Consider the following 18,610-nt stretch of genomic DNA (forward strand, 5'->3'; position numbering starts at 1 on the left):
AAGGAAGCCATGTGGGTGGAGTTGATTGGTACTCTGGGTGCCAGCTCTTAGATCCAAGGCAGATGGACTTTGCTGTGGCCTGCAAATGCTTATGTCTGGCCAATAATCACACAACACAACAGCCAGATTCCAGCACTTGAAGGCAAAGTGAATAGATTTTTTTCCTGGCACTTGTCACTCTTTGAATGCTCTGTGCGTTGAATATAGGGATTAAATTAATATTACTGACCATATGCTATGTATGTTGTGGTTATATAATGTTGTCTTGGTTGCTAACTATTTTAGATGCTGTGGCTAAGCAAATTATTGCCTTAGCCACCAGCCACATTTTTAGTATAAACCCTGAGTATTCCCCTCTCTGCTGTTCCAGAAATCTGTTTCTTGGGAAGAGATGGCACATTGTGCCACTCTGTTCAGTTATTTGGAGATCAGTTAGTATCAATTTCAAGTAATGTGTTTATAGCTCTGTCTTCCCGTGCTGACTTAATCATATGATAATGTCCACTCAGGACTGAAGTGGTCTGTCTTGGAGAATTGGGACATCTCCATCTTTCTCCTGGTCTGGCCACTGCTGCCCTCACACTTCCTGGCTTAACACATGCCACTGTTTCAAGTTAAGTATTCAAACAGTAACTTTTGTTTCCTACTTTAAAACTGCTGACTGACATGAGAAGAGCAGTCTGTCTTCAAATACTGTATTATAAATAAGCCTATAAAGGTATTCAGTTATCTGACTCAAGGTCAGTGTTCTCTGAGGTTTCCACTCAGAAGTGGCCTGAACTGTGAGAACCCTTACAGTGAGAATAATAAACAGTTCACCCAGTACTCACCTGGCGTCTGTGAACTATGCTTTCTCCTGTGTTATGTACTATTACAGCATGCCATTAAAAGCTATTTGCTACTGTGCACTTGCATTGCAGAACAGAGGCTTCAGTAGCCAAATGTAGACCCTAACTTTAAACTGTCAGCATATAAGATCTGATAAATTTAAAATTTCAGACCAAAAGTAAGAGGTGCTGTCTTGTCTTGTCTTGTCTTGTCTTGTCTTGTCTTGTCTTGTCTTGTCTTGTCTTGTCTTGTCTTTTTTCCTCTCAGTTTTGGAAATTAAAGCCAGTGCCTTGTACATGTTAGCTAAATGCTGGATCACAGAGCCACATCTCTCACTGAGCAGCTGTATTTCTAGCCCCAGAGTTATGCTTATATTTCTATACTTGAAATCATCATTCATTGTATTTGAGTCTTAAATATCAGAAGTGAAAGATAGGCAAATTAAAAGGCTCTAAATGGTATATATTCTTTCTAAAGGTTTAAAGTCAATATGTATTATCAAAATAAATAAATTATCTATACTTTCATTGCTTTATGTAACATGGAGAGGATTGCATAAAGACAGCTTTTATGCTAGTAACTTAAGGTTTTTAAGAGTAAAATACAGTCAGTATATTTTTAATTTCATCAATTAAATTCTTATATCATCTGCTTCTCTCCAGGTCATAGGGACCCTGAGCTGTGAAAATGTTTTTCCCATTAGGTGTGCACTGAGTGGTCATGTGGACATCTTATGCATGTTGGTAATTAGCTATGGATTGAAAGCATACTAATTTTGTGTAGCTGGGTCACAGTGAGGTTTAAAATAAACTTAGCAGTGTGTGACACATGACTTTAAAGTAGGTTACATGTACATGATGCATGACCATATGCAAACATTCTAAACTCCATTTTTCTTGTTCATTAGATTATTTCTATTGCATTTTCTACTTTCTAAAGTTAAACGTTATATTCACCTTTACTTAAATATTGTGTTTCAAAATATGTCCATTTAGGTTCATTTGTTTATAGTTATCCTGTCAATAAAAACAGTCAACCTGCCAGGTGTGGGAAATATGAATGCTATTGGATGAAAACAATATAATGCTGTGGGGTGATTTGAAATATGTTAATGCCATATTGATACAACATTTTAGAAGACAATTAATGAGTATAAGGGAAATACCTTTGTAAAACATAAAACAATTTTAGTTATCCTATCAAGGACATTAATTTTCATTTATCAAAAATAGCATGCTGAAATTATAAAGACCTAGAAGCCCCTTAGTTCCTAATTTTAAGGATATATGGAATGTGCAGCCAAAGATGAGTCAACTTGTACTGCTTACTATGAAGTTCAAAATCATTTAAGAAGCACGAGTGTCGTGTTCTGTTGAGTAAATGATGCGCCAGCCACATCGAGGTGGCAGATCTACTTTGTGAGTCCATGCACTGTTGAGTAAGGTATAACCATCGAGTCTTACTGGGTAATCAAAGAGTTCTAGCTCCAGAGCAATGGCATGAGACTATTCTCAATGCTTACTTGGCTCAGTGTAGTTTTGTCTATTTTCTCAATTTGTAGCAATAAATATTACCTAGAAAACATTTTTGAAAGTACACACATAGCTATAATTTGTATAAAAGTGAAATGTAGATCTCCACTAATTACTTCTACCATTCTGATCTGCGATTCCAGTTGCAGAGGACCTGCTTTTATGATAAAGGCTGCTTTAGGTAAATACATGTGTAATGCTCACTTAAAGAAACTGAACTTTTATCTTAACCTTTAGAAACTAGCTTCTGGTTTCTATCACTGAAACTAAGCAACATAGATTCCATTTCATACTTTTAATGTGTGTTCTATTCTGAGAATCAACCAATATACTGTATTAAATGCCAGCATTTGTGTTCCAAGAGTAGCCACATTTAATGCCTTTTAGAAATACACACTAAACCTAAAAAATCAAGGCCTATTCTTGATATAAATGAACATTCCCTTCAACTGGCTAGAGTTGTTTGTCAGAGCAGTTAGTAGCTGAGCCCTGTGACTAACGGTAGAGGAATGTGACCTGGTGGCCACATGGACATAGCTATCTGCCCACAGGAGTGACACAGTGCAGAGGTAATCTGTTGACGAAACATGGAGCATCTGGGAGTGGATCATAGCTATGCTTCTTGTGAATCATTCTTCCCTCAAAAATCTTAATTTCAATAGTTAAAAAATTCCACTGCTGTCATCTAGAGACTGGGAGAGAATGAACACAACATACTTTAAGACGTTTGCCAGTGAACTGTTGGACTACATTTTAGACCCCTAAACACAGGTGACTGAAGGCAATCCTAGGAGTCTTGAGTCACTGAAAGTAGTAAGACTTACCTTCTTCAGTAACTCACCATCAAGACGGAAGCTGTAGCAGTCAGTCTCCTGGGATCAGTAGACTGAGGAGATGTTCCTGTCAACCACATACATTCCAAAGGCTTGGCTTACTGTGACCAACACATGACAACTGATGCTTGCCCAAGATGGAGGCAGCCTCTGGAGAAGTATCTGGTGCCTAATTCTTCAGGGAAAAGTTTCCTTTGTCAAAAGATCCTTTTTCATAAGAATTCCCATGTTTGTGAACAAATCCCTTTTTTAAAAAGGATGCTATAATCACCAGAGGAAAGGAAGGGATGCATGGAAAGGTGAGACAGGCAGACAGGTAGACTGATGGAAGAGCGTACAGAATTAGCTGGCGTGCAAACCTGTGCTTCCCTGAGTGCTGTGAGTGCTACTTTTACATTTACTTATGTGTTCTAGGAAAGGAGAGGGTAATTTCAGGGAAGAGCTTTATTTGTGCCTTTATGTCCATTTCCAGGATTAAAGTGTTAATGATGAATGATGTTTTTTGTATGATCTGAAACACTTGTTTCTCTTTGATATTGTGAAATATATGTCTCTTATTGCTTGATTTCTGATACTAAGTAAGTATATATCAAATCTTTTCACAAAGAATGTTTATAAATAAAAGCCTCTGGGGGTGTGTGTGTGTGTGTGTGTGTGTGTGTGTGTGTGTGTGTGTGTGTGTGAAAGAGAGAGTGAGAGAGAGAGAGAGAGAGAGAGAGAGAGAGAGAGAGAGAGAATACGTTTCGTGAAATGTGAGCAAGTTGTAGTGGATATGTCTGCCAATAATCATAAGCATATGCATAAGAATTTTTGTAAATTGTAGGATGAGGATGTTTTTAGTTATGCTAATAAGTCACATGGACTAATGTTTAACAATAAGTGTTTTGTAAATCAATATTAGAATGAACTGTGTATGTTACTCTTTGACAGTGGTATAAACAAGAGGTATCCAACCCTGTTAAAATAAACAGACCAGTTTCTTGCAGCCCAAGAAACTCTCTAACTTGATGAGCTCTTAGAAAGATGCAGTCATAAATGGAGGGAAATAAGTGAAATGTGTGGATGTGATATATTCCTAATTTAAAATGACCTTGTTTCATCCTGTCCTACAAAATGTCAGAAAGTAAATTAGTCCTTGTTGCTTTGTTTTTAAATACATATGCATATGCATGCATTGTCTTGTACTGAAATGTATATTAATACACTTTATCTCATGATATTTTGGAAAGTTCAAGGATTTTTAAGGAAAGCATGAAGATGTACATAAAAATGGGAATATTAATTGCAGCTTCCAAACGTCCATGGTTCTGAATACGGAAGCAATCGTGTTGTCTAAAGCTTGACTGTAATCAGCAGCACTTCTGTCCTGTTTAGAGAAATAAAGTTTCAGAACAGATAGCACAGCAGTGATCCAGTGAGCTTGACTGCCCAGAGGAAGGAGCAATGCATGCCTCACCTTTGGAAGGGAAACTACTCTCCAAGTAAAGATGCCATTCCTTTTTTTAAAGGTGTCCAAAAACAAGAAGTGGTCTGTAAAAGATTGGATGACAACTCCATTGTCCAGAACAATTTCTGTGACCCTGACAGTAAACCACCGGAAAATCAAAGAGCCTGCAGCACTGAGCCTTGCCCACCTGAGTAAGTATGACAAGAAGTGAAAATTCATTTCTTTGGGTGCAAGAAGAAAGCATCATGCATTCATATTTGCAAATACATACCTTGCCTCTTGTAAAATTGTATGGTAGTTCCTGTCGAGTGAGACATACAAAGCAACCAGAGTGTAGACAGACGTTTTTGGAAAGACCATTTACTTTTCTTTTTCCTCTTTTCTGCTAATTAGCTTTGTAAACTCATCTCAAAATAAATCTTTAAAGCGATGTAAAACAAGATGGTGGTCAAAGTTCATGGTCTAGGTTTGTCCCAATAGATTTGCATACCTTTGTGCAACTGTGAGTTCAGCTCAGCAAGTTAATACCCTGGCGTTCAAGATTTTAAATACCACACCAGGCATTTAGTTGGAATTTTAAGGCTTCTGGATGATGATACTGGTTACATCTGTTTGGGGTTGTTGTTATTTTATTTTGTTTTGTTTGTTTGGGGTTTGGTTTGGTTTGTTGGTTTGTTTGTTTTACTTGTTCATTTTTTTTCAAGACAGGGTTTCTTTGGGTAACCCTGGCTATCCTGGATTTATCTTATTTTTGTAGACCATGCTGGTGTTGAACTCACAGAGGAGCCTGCCTTTGCCTCCTAAATGCTGGGATTAAAGGCGTGCACCACCACTGCCAGGCTCCCAGATTACAAGCTACTCACCATTACATCTACACCAGTGTTCTCAGCCTCCCTGATGCTGGGACCCTTTAATAAACACAGAGTCTCACGTTGTGGTGCCCCCAACTATAGAATTATTTTTATTGCTCTTTCATAACTATAATGAATCATAATATAAACATCTGATATGCAGGGTATCTGACATGTGACCCCCCCATAAAGAAGTCTTGATCCAAAAGTTGAGTGCCACTTCTCTATACATTGTAGAGCTGAATTTCACAATAAAGACTTTTTTTTTTTGATTTGGTATTTCCATAGTTGATGGGAAATACTAGAAACATTACTTTTAATTTTAAAATATTTATATTCTTTTTTTTTCTTTTAATCCCTACCCCTCCCCTTCTTTATGGGTGTTCCCCTCCCCATCCTCACCCCCATTGCCGCCCTCCCCCCAACAATCACGTTCACTGGGGGTTCAGTCTTAGCAGGACCCAGGGCTTCCCCTTCCACTGGTGCTCTTACTAGGATATTCATTGCTACCTATGAGGTCAGAGTCCAGGGTCCGTCCATGTATAGTCTTTGGGTAGTGGCTTAGTCCCTGGAAGCTCTGGTTGCTTGGCATTGTTGTACATATGGGGTCTCGAGCCCCTTCAAGCTCTTCCAGTTCTTTCTCTGATTCCTTCAATGGGGGTCCTATTCTCAGTTCAGTGGTTTGCTGCTGGCATTCGCCTCTGTGTTTGCTGTATTCTGGCTGTGTCTCTCAGGAGAGATCTACATCCGGCTCCTGTCGGCCTGCACTTCTTTGCTTCATCCATCTTGTCTAATTGGGTGGCTGTATATGTATGGGCCACATGTGGGGCAGGCTCTGAATGGGTGTTCCTTCTGTCTCTGTTTTAATCAATAAAGACTTTTTTAATTGTATTAAAATGAGAAATTATCTATAATGTCTATATTATTGGTATTATCTAAAATATATCTATAATATATTTAATTGTAGTATTACCATATTAAAATATCTGATTAAATTTGTTTCCTAATTCCTTTCCTGTTGTAGTTCTGAAATGAAGTTTCTTGCTTAAAGTAGGGGGTGGAATTCAAGAGAAAAGAATGTAAAATTGGAAAATTTTAGTCTAATTTTTTTCTTTTTTGAAAGAAATGGTACATATCTTTATTAGTCAATTTTTGCTAGCTTCCTTTTTTTTTTTTTTTTTTTTTTTTGGTTCTTTTTTTTTTGGAGCTGGGGACCGAACCCAGGGCCTTGCGCTTCCTAGGCAAGCGCTCTACCACTGAGCTAAATCCCCAACCCCTCTAGCTTCCTTTTTAATTTCTTCTTTCTTTGTTTGAATTCAAACAATGAAAGAGAAATTTTAAATGTTTGGAATGGTTTATATAAGATTCCCAGTAGTCATTCGTGGGCTAGGGATAATCGTCATAGACTGCTGTGGTTCAGTAGGGCCGGATGTGAGTGTGGATGTAAAAGAACAGTGATGGGGTGCACAGATAAGGGAAGAGTAGCACTTCTCTAACACCAGTGTTAGTATTTTAATGTAGGTAATTTCCAGGGCTTTCTATGTACATACAGACATGTATATGATATGAAATGGCATGGTCTTTATATGTTATGGTCAATTCTTAGTATATTTTGAACATTGTCTTTGACGGCATTTAGTAGTTATGTCATTGTTTATTTAAATTGAATTCCAGTGTTGTATAATCTTGTTCTGGTTAGGCTCTTGCTCTCCTATAATACCGCCACACTAAACAGTTTTGCCACTAAAACTATGTTGTACATAATTATACCCTCTGCAACATAAGGAGGAATACAATTTCTAGCCAAGTAAGAAAACATTTCAGCACTGTGACACATTGTCAAATTGTTCCCCAGAAAGATTTTAAGAATGTGCACTTCAGCTTGTAATATATAAATGCCATTTCCTTGAACTAAATCCTGAAATATTTATTTTTATTTTTGAGACAGAGTCTCAATATTTAGCCCTGGAATGTGCAAACTGGCCTCAAACTTACAAAGATCTGCTTGCCTTGACTCCAGAGTGCTAGGCTTGAAGGCAAAGCATCTGCTTATTTTATGGAGAAAAAAAGATGTGACATCTGATTGCTCTTCTGTTTCCCATTTGTATTGTTAATTACTAGTCATTTATCAAATAAGTATGCTTCTTTGCCTTTTCTTTTTGTTATCTCACTTTATAAAAGTATAATTTTGTTACTAGTTATGTAAACTCTCAATATATTTAAAAACATTAACTCTTTTACTTGTATGTCAAATAATTTTCATAGTTTATTATAGGTTTTCTTACATTATTTATCATGTTTCCATCCATTTTTAACTTAAAAAACTCAAAAATAGGCCTGCATGTGCTAGGAGACAGGAGAAGCAAGAGTTTAAGGAGTCCAACACCAGCACTGGCTATGTAGAGCATATAAATCATCCTGTCTTCATAAGATTCTTTCTCAAACAACAAAATAGAATAAAGGGAAGCAGAAAAAAATGAAAAAAAATTTGGAAAATATAAAATTTCTATTAATTTCACTAATATAATATTTAATAGGTCTCACCTACTCTATTATACTTACAAAGCTTTTCTCTTGCTTTAGTGTACTCTTTTATATTCTTAGAATATTTCATATTTTGAATAAGTCAAATTATGGAATTATAATTTGAAGAATGAATCTATATTTTCTAATATAATTAAGTTAAAACCTTTAGTAGTATTTTTAATCAGAAAGTATCTTTTCAAATCATAAATTACTTTTAGTTTTTTGTTAGACTGAGAGCATATATAGGTAGGTATGTATAGAAAAACAAAGGACAGTAAGGTTTCGCATTGAAAAGGAAGACTGAAGAATAGAAAAAAGATGTCTTATTAAGAAATAGTGTGTGTTTGGGAGATGTTAAAGAGTCAGCAGAAGTCGCACAGGGGCTCCTGGGAACAGCTTTCTAATGAAAAACTACAGCAGCCATGGTACTGGATTGCGTGGAACTAGAAGCCATGATGTAGGCTTACATAGTAGAAAAGAAGGAAAGCATTAGTATTAAAGGATGTGACTGGTGGGAAGCCAGTGTCCCTGACAAGGAAAGGAGGCTGAGTTGAACCCAGTGGAAAAGGCCAAGAGTCCAGTCTTTATAACAATACTATCTTTACATATGAGCTTATGGGTAAGTCATTAATATAAATATTATTCCTTTATAGTACTGTGGTTTCTAAATTTGTAGAAACCAAAGAAATAAAAACAAAAGCCGATACATTGTAGTAATACTGAAACCAGAATTTTAAAACATCAATTAATCAATAAAATATGCACAACACTATTTGTTTGGTTTCTTCAAGACTATCTGAGCAAACAGATATGAAGTCACTATCACATACATTGCAGTAAGAGAATTATAAACAACCATGTAAAAGAAAGCCTGGAGTAGGAAGAATGTGTTTGTTTGTACAAAGGACTGAACCCAGGGACGAGTGCATGTCAGCCAGGTGCTCTCCACTGAGTCCTATTGTAAGCCGTTTTTAACTTTTGCATTCTATTTTTAAATGTGATCTTATTAAGTTGCCCATGCTAGCCTTGGACTCACTGTGCTTCTCCAGCAACCTCCTGCTCTAGTTTGCCAACTAGCTGAGATGATAACCCTATGCTACTAGGCTCCGTTAAGAGATGCATTTTCATCCAGGGGCTAGGTTTTACTTGATAGAATCTTTTATGGTTTAACAATTTTATGTTTGACAATTATTTTGAGTCATTGGACCTCATCCATGAACAATTATAATGTGTTATTTTAAGTTTAGAAAAAGACTCACAAGCATTCTCTATAAAACTATGAAATTTAAGACTAGGAAGAATCATAGAATTAATCTTAGCCAACTCTCGTCATTTCACAGATGAGAATTTTCATCTCTGATGTTTTTCCCATTACACCAGACATCACCAGCATTCTAAGTTACAAACCAAATGTCTAGTGGCACTTATGTGTCTAGCTTTGTTTCCCTCATCAAAGCATTTCTAATTGGCACAATTTAAAAGATGCTTATTATATTGCTATTCAAAAATTAAGAAAATTCTTTGCCTATAGACTGCTTATAGTATATGGTTCTATGCAATCTTAGTTTTACTTTCCAATTATTAAATAAGCTTTTTAAACCTAAGAAAATTACAGCATATTGTAAGTAAATAATAGGTTATATAAATACTTGTCTCTTGTTGATGAAAGATGATAATGCCAAATTGATTAAGGAAGACACTGCCAAATTCTGAAGATTTTCTTAATTTTGTGATGCATTTATATAGGGAATAAAAAGTGGTTAGACTTGATAGTGAAATAAAGGGTGGAAATCCTTTGTCTTTCCCATCCCCACAAATGCTGGATATTGAATACATAGTTCAAAACTGTTTTTTTAATATAACTAATAAGTTCACTTTTTTGCTATACCATTTTCCTTTAAATTATAATACAAAAAAATCTGGTTTTATGAGGAATTCTTCAAAAATGTCTGGTTTTATCAACTTTAGATCAAAATTTTATGTAGTTCATCTCTTTTCCCATCCTCCATGTATTATTTTCTTAATTATAAGCATTATAATAGAATGAGATCTGATTATACAGGACACAAGTCACTCTGTTTTCAGATGTTCAAACATTAATCCTGTTGTAGTATATGCCTGTAGTCTCAATGCTTGGAAGGCTGAAGCAGGATTGTTGGCAGTTCAAGGCCACCATAGGATTCATAGTGAGTTCCAAATCAATCTGAGCTACAGAATGAGATCTTGTCTGACAAAAACAAATGAACCAACAAGAGTAAACAAACCTCCATACATGAATACTACTGATTTTAGCCCTAATGGATAGTAGACATTTTGATCACTAGATGTTGAGAAGAGGCCAGACATGGTAGCGCACACTTTAATTCCAACCCTTGAGAGGCAAAGGCGGGCAGATCTCACTAAGCTCAAGGCCAACCTGGTCTACATAGTTAGATCCTGTCTCAGAGCAAACAAACAAAAAATGACTAGACCTTGAAAAGAGCTCAGAAAGAGCCAACTCTAAGATGTCTCAGGGTAACGACCCAACAGCTGATATTCCCAGAATATTTTATTACAGAATCTAAAGGCGAGAATACAGAAAACAAAAGGAAGGCCATCAGTGCGTCAGACATGTAAGGAAGGAAAAGAAGGAAGCAGTAATTCTAAGTTAGACAGAGGACAGGGAGACTGAGACACACACAATATTGAGGTTGCAACATTTACTTCCATCACTAGGCCATGAATAAGCTTTCAGAGACATAGGTAGGGAGAATGTGATGCATGCTACGGCTAAAACAGGAGCTGTGAAATGTGAAGCTTGTGATTACAGTCAGGAAAGAAGTTGGCAGTGTGACTAGTTAATAATTTACTTCCATGTTTTCTAAGTTGATGAGTAGACTAAGTGCCTGAGGAAATACTTGACCATAAAAGAGTGACAGAGAATAATAAAAATAAATAAATACTAAAACTATAGGAGTGTCCCAGGCCTGTGCTCTAAAGAACAGCAGTGCTGCCCGAGTCATGCTGCCATGAGCACCGGGGTGTACGTTTGAAGGTCTCCATCCCTGTTACATTCTGAGGCCTGATGAGATCATGGCTGGGAGCAGTATGACTGAGCTTTCTGTGGCTGAGTCATTCACATTTCTGCTTTATTCCCTGATCTTGGTGACGAAATCACTGTTGCAGATTGAATGTGGCTGGCATGCAAGTGATTAATCAGTACACACTTTTCTCCTTACCAAATATGGCATTAACAAGTTGGGATCATGTTCATTTGTGGGAAAAAGAAAGAAAAGAACACAGGAAACACTTTAAATCTCCTTTGGAAAATGACTTATCAGAAAAATATGGCACTATCAATTTTTTAACTCAACATTAAATTATAATTTTAAAAATAAATTTTAAGAAAAATTCTTCAAATTGGGAAATATATTTTAAGTTCAAAGTTGATTATGATATTTATAAATGCCATTTTCCTTATAAAATAGTAGTAAGACAAATAATCTTGAACAAAAGCCATTTTGACTTGGTGGGCTAAATATAGTCTTCCATTAGGATGCTGACACTCTGATGTCTCTGCATATTGCCTTTCCTGCATGGTGGACTTTTGATCAAAAAAATAGTGAGGATTGGTTCGTAAGCTTTTCCCACTCCTCTCTCTGGGTAGTTTCATACCCAAGAACATACGCATAACAACTGCATGGCTTGTAATCGTAGATGGAAGTCAGTATCCTGTGACATATACTCTGTTTTCTACCACGTTACAAATAAGATTCGGTAGAAGTACCAGTTGACAGGGATTCAAGTCTTTGTCCCTTTGTTGCTCCTTGTATGACTTCGGAGAACTATTTTTCTAACACACGATCTTAGTTTTTAGTCACCTTTTGTTTTTCTTTTGTTTTGTTTATTTGTTTGTTCTATAGAATAAAGCAATCTACCTTGAAATACTTATTGGGAATATAATAATATATATGTTGGTCAAGATTCTGGTGGTAATAAAGACTATACATGGACTGACCCTGGACTCTGACCTCATAGGTAGCAATGCATATCCTAGTAAGAGCACCAGTGGAAGGGGAAGCCCTGGGTCCTGCTAAGACTGAACCCCCAGTGAACTAGACTGTGGGGGGAGGGCGGCAATGGGGGGAGGGTTGGGAGGGGAACACCCATAAGGAACGGGAGGGGGGAGGGGGATGTTTGCCCGGAAACCGGGAAAGGGAATAACACTTGAAATGTATATAAGAAATACTCAAGTTAATAAGAAAAAAAAGATTCTGGTGGTAAATAATAAGCTTCAACTTGAGTTAACTTCGTTCAATGCATAAGGCTTATATCACAAAGCTCAGGAAAGAGTAAGGGTAGGTGTACTAGACTCATGGGCAAAGACATCAGCAGGCCTTCTCAGCTCCTCTGTTGGAGGGGTAACAGGGCCATAAGCAGCTCTAGATGTGTCCTCGTGCACCTCTGTGATAGGAAGGGAAAGAACTTTCACTTCAGCTGAGATGTAACAATTCCGAAGAAGTCTTATTGGCTAGAACTGGGTCATGGTTCTCAGCAGAGAGTGACAGTGCAGAAGCAATACCAAAACCCCTTGAAATTATGTGCATGCGAGGGTTCATTGATGACGTTAGGCAACAGAAAAGGAGTGGAGAAGTGTAGGACAAGCTTAAGACATTTGAGTTTCTTCCTACATTAATTATGGAAACCAGAAGCTCTTGGTTTTCTTTTCTGTTTTCATAGAACTGGCTTAGGGCTCCACTTTTGCAGAGGAATAATATGGACACAGATATCTGGCCTTCTTCTGTCCCTATAAGGACTATCAAGTCCTATTTCATGAGACTTTATTTCTAGAAATCGGAAAACAAATCCCCAGCTCCTTTAGAGTTTAGGACATGATCCCACTGTGAAAGAAGTCAGTACAATGTCATTATAATGAAAGTCTTTTCTGTTTCACGCTGTTACATTCCAGGCTGCCCTTGGTGGGGTATTTAAAACACCTAGCTATTGTTCCCTAGACCCTCATTAGCATATGGTCTTTATTCACATCCAGAATGTAAAACTGGCAGCTTGAAATTGGCCTTAGTGAAATCCTTACACTTTATAAAACGAACAGGGCAAATGGCTCAATTCATAACTGTCCCTCCCATGGATAACCAGTTACTAAATATTTATCAGCATGTTCTAGAACTTTTAAATAGATTATTTAATCCTCATGGAAATCTTATGAAGTAATTTTTATCTTTGGAAATTAATGTTAAAAGAGAGATAAAGCAAAAAGTTTTAAAAACACATTGGGTATTATTAGTTTGAACTTAGTTTCTGCTTGCTTAAAGCCTACCCATTGCACATTGAATGGCAACCAAGTGACAGCAAACAGTGATTTGCCTAATGGCTCTCACATTTGTATTATTATATCAAGTGAGCTGTTAGTTTTTCTAGGGAAAGCATGAAGTTGACTCAGCTAAAAGTCTCTCTGCACCGAAGACACTATTCTCTGTGTTCTTCCATGTATTGCTTCAGATGGTTCATTGGTGACTGGCTAGAGTGCAGCAAGACTTGTGATGGTGGGATGCGCACAAGGGCCGTGCTCTGCATCAGGAAAGTTGGACCTTCTGAGGAGGAAACACTGGACTACAGTGACTGTTTAACACACCGGCCTGTGGAGAAAGAGTCCTGCAACAACCAGTCATGTCCACCTCAGTGGGTAGCTTTGGACTGGTCTGAAGTAAGTAAATCTAAGGCTGAATGTTTGGATGTCTTATTTATCAATACCAAAATATCTACTATTTAAGCACAACTGAGCATGGATCTTAGGCTAAGCAAGGAAGAACTACCCCGTAATGAATTTGACCATGTTGTATTTTATTATTACTTGTCCAAAAGTCGAGGCTTTTGAAGCAAAGAACTCAATGAGAAATTGATGATTAATTTAAGAAGTCCATGTAAAGTGAATTTGAAATAGTATTGTGGTGAGTACCCTTAAGAACTGGTTTCTTTCTTCCTTTTCTTTCTTGCTTTTCTTTCTTTCTTCCTTTCTTTTTCTTTCTTTCTTTCTTTCTTTCCTTGTCTGTGTGTGTGTGTGTGTGTGTGTGTGTGTGTGTGTGTTTCACAAACTCAATGTCAATGATGTGTATTTTGTATTTTAAACTGAAATTCAAAGGGAGAGTCAAGAACTTTTCTTACCCTGAAACATACTGGGGACTAAGAGAGGCCTTTTCTAGTGTTTCATTTATGTTCAATTTTTCCAAGTAATGTAATAGCTTATTACGTAATTTTTAGGTATGAGTTCTTTACAAATCAGTTTTAACTTGTGATATGTCTATGTTTTTACCTTTTTTTTTTTTTTACATTTGTTCAAGTGAGAGAAAAAGAGTACTTGCTATGGTGCATGTGTAAAAGTCAAAGAACAACTTACAGAAGCTGCTTCTCTCCTATAACATGTGGATTAAACTCAAATCATCAGGCTTGGTGGCAAGTCCCTTTACCAACTGAGTTATTTTACTTGCTTAGACAGCTTTACATTACATTTATTTCTTTATTTGTACATGTACATGTATACATGAAGACTTGCTCATGTCATGGTATATACAGAGATTTCAGAAGATACCTTGTGGAAGTCAGTTCTCTTCCAGTATGTAGGTGCTAGGAACTGAATTCAGTAGTCAGTCTTGGTGGTAAACACCTTTGATCACTGGGCTATTTTACAGGTGTTTCCTCTGTGATTTTAATTGCTTCTGTTTTCTATCTAGAGAAGAGAAAGGAAGCTGAGGGATGTAGCATACCAAAAGGTCGACCTGAGTGTTACATCTGTTACATCTTTATTTATACTACTATTATATATAATCTGACTAAAATGAAATGGGGGCATATTTGTTAACAACATGATATAAATTGAAGCCACCTAAAAAATGATCTTGTGCATAACAAGATATTAAGCAGTTAATTCTTTTTTTTTTTAAGCACTAAAGCTTTATTACAAAAGGAGTTAACTGCTAGAGAGGGCCCTCTCCAGTCTTTCTCTGTCCTCTTCAATCCCAATATATACCTCCAGGGGAGATCAAGGGTCCATTATAGAAGAGGTGTCTGGGAGAATGAAATATGGTAATATTTTTTTCCAAAGTCCTCCAAATCCTTCTAAGTGCTGTTGAGAATCTTCTGGTAGAAGAGGTAGGAACTTTAGCTTTTATTGTCAAGATTTTCCATATCTACCTCCTGGGGAGCTTTTATTTTCTTTTGTTGTTTGGGCTTTGGCTGACTAGACCTGGTTGACTTGGAGGGAACTTCCACTTCCATGTCTACTTTTTCTTTCTGGGCAAGTCGGATCTGCTGCAAGAGTTTCCCGCGCTTCTTCCCAGAGAGCGTGATGCTGGCACGTGCACTGGATACACGGTTCCTGAGGTAGTGTTTCGTAGTCAGCCCTTCGTAGTCGGCCCTTCGTAGTCAGCCCTTCGTCTATCACAGCCGCGACCACCTGGCGTCGATCCCTGCTAGTACCCTGCGGCGCTTGAACAACTTCTTTTTCAGCTCAGTCCTGATCTTTCCTCCCGGAGGTGCCATTGCTACACTCCGAGGCTCACTCTAAGCAGTTAATTCTTAACCCATCAATATGCATGATACACACAAGCATGCCAGCACACACACTATACCAGTGACTCTCAACCTTCCTAATGCCGTGACCCTTTAATATAATTCCTCGTGTTGTGATGACCACCCAACCATGAAATTATTTTCACTGCTACTTAATGACTGTAATTTGCTATTATTATGAATCATAATGAAATATCTGTTTTCCAACGGTGTTAGGCGACTCCCTGTGAAGGGGTTACTGTGACCCACAGGTTGAGAACCACTGCCCTATACTCTTCACATTTTTAATAAAAGAGCTGAGTCCTTCTGTAATATTGATTAATGTTAAGGAAAATGGATAAGGAAAATGATTCTTTCAAGTTGATGAAATAGGATGCATATTAGGTTCTATTCTATCATATCCTGCTAGAAACACTGTGCTCCTTGCTTTGAAAATTTTCAGTAGTCAGAAGCAAACAAAAACCTTAAATATATTTCTTTAGGACCTCTGTATGTAACTGTTCCCTTGCTCCTTGAATGGCCTTGATAAAGATAATCCCTGGGCAGTTGGGCATGGTGGTCACACACTTTAATCCCAGCAACTGGGAGATAGGCAGACAAATCTCTATGGGTTTGAAGCTATCCAGCCAAGGCTACATAGAAAGACCTTAACTTTCTCCCATTAAAAAAAAAATATGGACCATAGAAGCCAAATTCTGAGCAGTTGTGGTTATTCATAGAATAGCTGGGAGGAATGTGGGTGTTCTCTCAAGCTGTCTGGCTATATTTCAATCTTTGTAATCACATCCTGAGCAGGAGTGAGTCATAGTTTCAGTCAAGCATATGGCATTGGTATGATAGACATTGGTAGTGGTAAATATTAAAAAAAAACAAAAACAAAAACAAAAAAAAAACAAACCACGCTAGTGCCAGCTTCAGCAGACCACATGGCATCTGCAGGGTATTTTCATCTCAATCAACAAGCATGTCAACCGACTCGCCAAGCTCCCAATCTCCATCCCACCCTGTCAGCTACTCTCTGAGCCTGGCAGCAGCCACCCTCTTGCGACTCTCTGCTGTGGACTCTGCTCGCATTTCCAGCATCCACCCCCTGTGCTTATAGTCACGACTCCCAGTAACCTGTTAAAATCAAAACTCAATAAGCTTGTAATTTAACAATCAGATTTATATAAGTAAATTCTGACCCCACAAAACGTCCCCACAATAAACTCATAACCAATTGATAATGATATAAACTGCCCACCTAGATAAGACAAATTGTTCTATAAAAATCCATTCCTTATGAAATACTCATAACTACCTACACAGATCTGGGTCACCCTTCTCTGCCCCTATCTTGGTTCTTTTCCTTCCTTCTTTCTCCTCTCTCTTCTCTCCTCTCTCTAAAACTCTGTGCCCGCCTTACTTTTCAACTGCCCAGTCACAGAACTTGCCTTACCTTTGCCCGCCCTCACCTGCACATAGACAACAATCCACAGTCTGTGGTTTCCCACAGGGAGCATGAATACCTGAATTCATCTGAGAATGAAGTGCATTGATGACAACAGCCATTCTGCATGGTTGTGAATAGCCACGCCCAATATGAGAACATATAGATGGTGACGAATAATGATGACAAATTTGTTATGTTAAAACCCACTCGTTTCACACTGCCATTGCACTTTTGTTCTCAAGTGAAATAACCAAACACACTCACCTTGAAGACGGCCTTTAAATGGCATTGAGATGGAAGCTTTTCAGTAAATATAAGGTGTCCTACTGAATTTAATCTACACAGATTAAATTTAGACTTCTTTTGTAATTTTTATTCTACTTTGCTGGTCTCTGAAATGATGCTCTCAGTGCTTAAGAAGCTCAGGGGCATCCCTGGAAGCTGCCTGAGGCGTACATACCTGCCGAGGACAGAGTCACGTTTCTGACACCATGTCTAAGATGTGTGCAGAAATGCACGGTTCTTCCCTTTATCCTCTGGGACCCTTGTGAGATGCTTGTCCTCTGAAGTTCATAAAATGTGTTGTTGTGAGGTAAAAGCAGAACTATTAGGGAGAAGTAGTATCATGTGGGAAATGATATTTGCTTGAAATGTAATTGGTGATGGAAATGAAGACAAATCATAACTGAAACGAGTGGGAGGAAGGAGAGCTGGCGGTTTGTTTGGGAAGAGTGTGGCAGTAGTGGGGTATAAGGGTGTTGCTTTGACTGTGAAAATGAGCAATACATCAAGGTTTTTGTCTCTTGATTTTAACTCCTATCTTTGCCTCCCATGAAGGGATCTTAGAATTTTGTGTTGTCCTCCTTAAAAATATGTCTTGATGAATCTTTCTCTAAATTGGAGGAAATATTTTCCATTGCTGGATTCATTGTGATAAAGAGACTTTATAGAATCCTTGATTTTTTTTAATCTGAAAAACAAAAACCCTCAATATTTCTCCCTTTCTATGCCGATATGCCAGGCTCAAAGACTATGCCTAATAAAACTAGCCAAAAGCCAATGATAATAAAGCACACAAGAATTTAATTTCTATGCCCTCTCATAATATGTGACATTAGCCTGTGTTGCCACGCCTGTCTGCTAAATAAGAATACAGGCCTTTCATGCCCCACTCAATTCCATGTAATTCCTCTAGACCAGCCTCCATCTTCCTAGCACTGCGGTCCTGTAATACAGTTCCTCATGCTGACCCCAACCATCAGTATCTTTGTTGAGGCTGTAATTTTGCTACTGTTAAGAATTGTCAGCTATCAAAAACAATGACTTCATGAAATTCATAGGCAAATGGATGGAGCTAGAAAATATCATCCTGAGTGAGGAGACCCAATCACAGAAAAACACACATGGTATGCACTCATTGATAAGTGGCTATTAGCCCAAATGCTCGAATTACCCAAGATGCACAGACCACATGAAACTCAAAAAGTATGACCAAAATGTAGATGCTTCACTCCTTTAAAAGGGGAGCAAAATACACATAGGAGGGAATAGGGAGGCAAAGTTTGGAGGAGAGACTGAAGGAACAGCCATTCAGA

At 37.7% G+C, this 18,610-nt stretch overlaps 1 protein-coding gene and 1 pseudogene across 15 annotated transcripts in view; one reads left to right on the forward strand and one right to left on the reverse strand.

The window, feature by feature from the left end:
• Adamts6 (ADAM metallopeptidase with thrombospondin type 1 motif, 6) overlaps positions 1 to 18,610 on the forward strand; it is a 219,777-nt gene that overhangs the window by 184,253 nt on the left and 16,914 nt on the right. For all 15 annotated transcript variants that reach the window (XR_015665162.1, XM_087625925.1, XM_087625915.1 and 12 more), the window contains 2 exon segments: positions 4,702 to 4,831; positions 13,517 to 13,721. Coding sequence is in view for 14 of the 15 variants with exons in the window: in XM_087625925.1 (XP_087482051.1) it covers positions 4,702 to 4,831; positions 13,517 to 13,721 (335 nt within the window). In the remaining variant the exon portion in view is untranslated.
• On the reverse strand, positions 15,173 to 15,575 carry C1h11orf98-ps1 (similar to human chromosome 11 open reading frame 98, pseudogene 1; annotated as a pseudogene).

This window comes from Rattus norvegicus, chromosome 2 (genome assembly GCF_021556685.1).
Source record: "Rattus norvegicus strain SHRSP/BbbUtx chromosome 2, alternate assembly SHRSP_T2T, whole genome shotgun sequence".
NCBI lineage: Eukaryota > Metazoa > Chordata > Mammalia > Rodentia > Muridae > Rattus > Rattus norvegicus.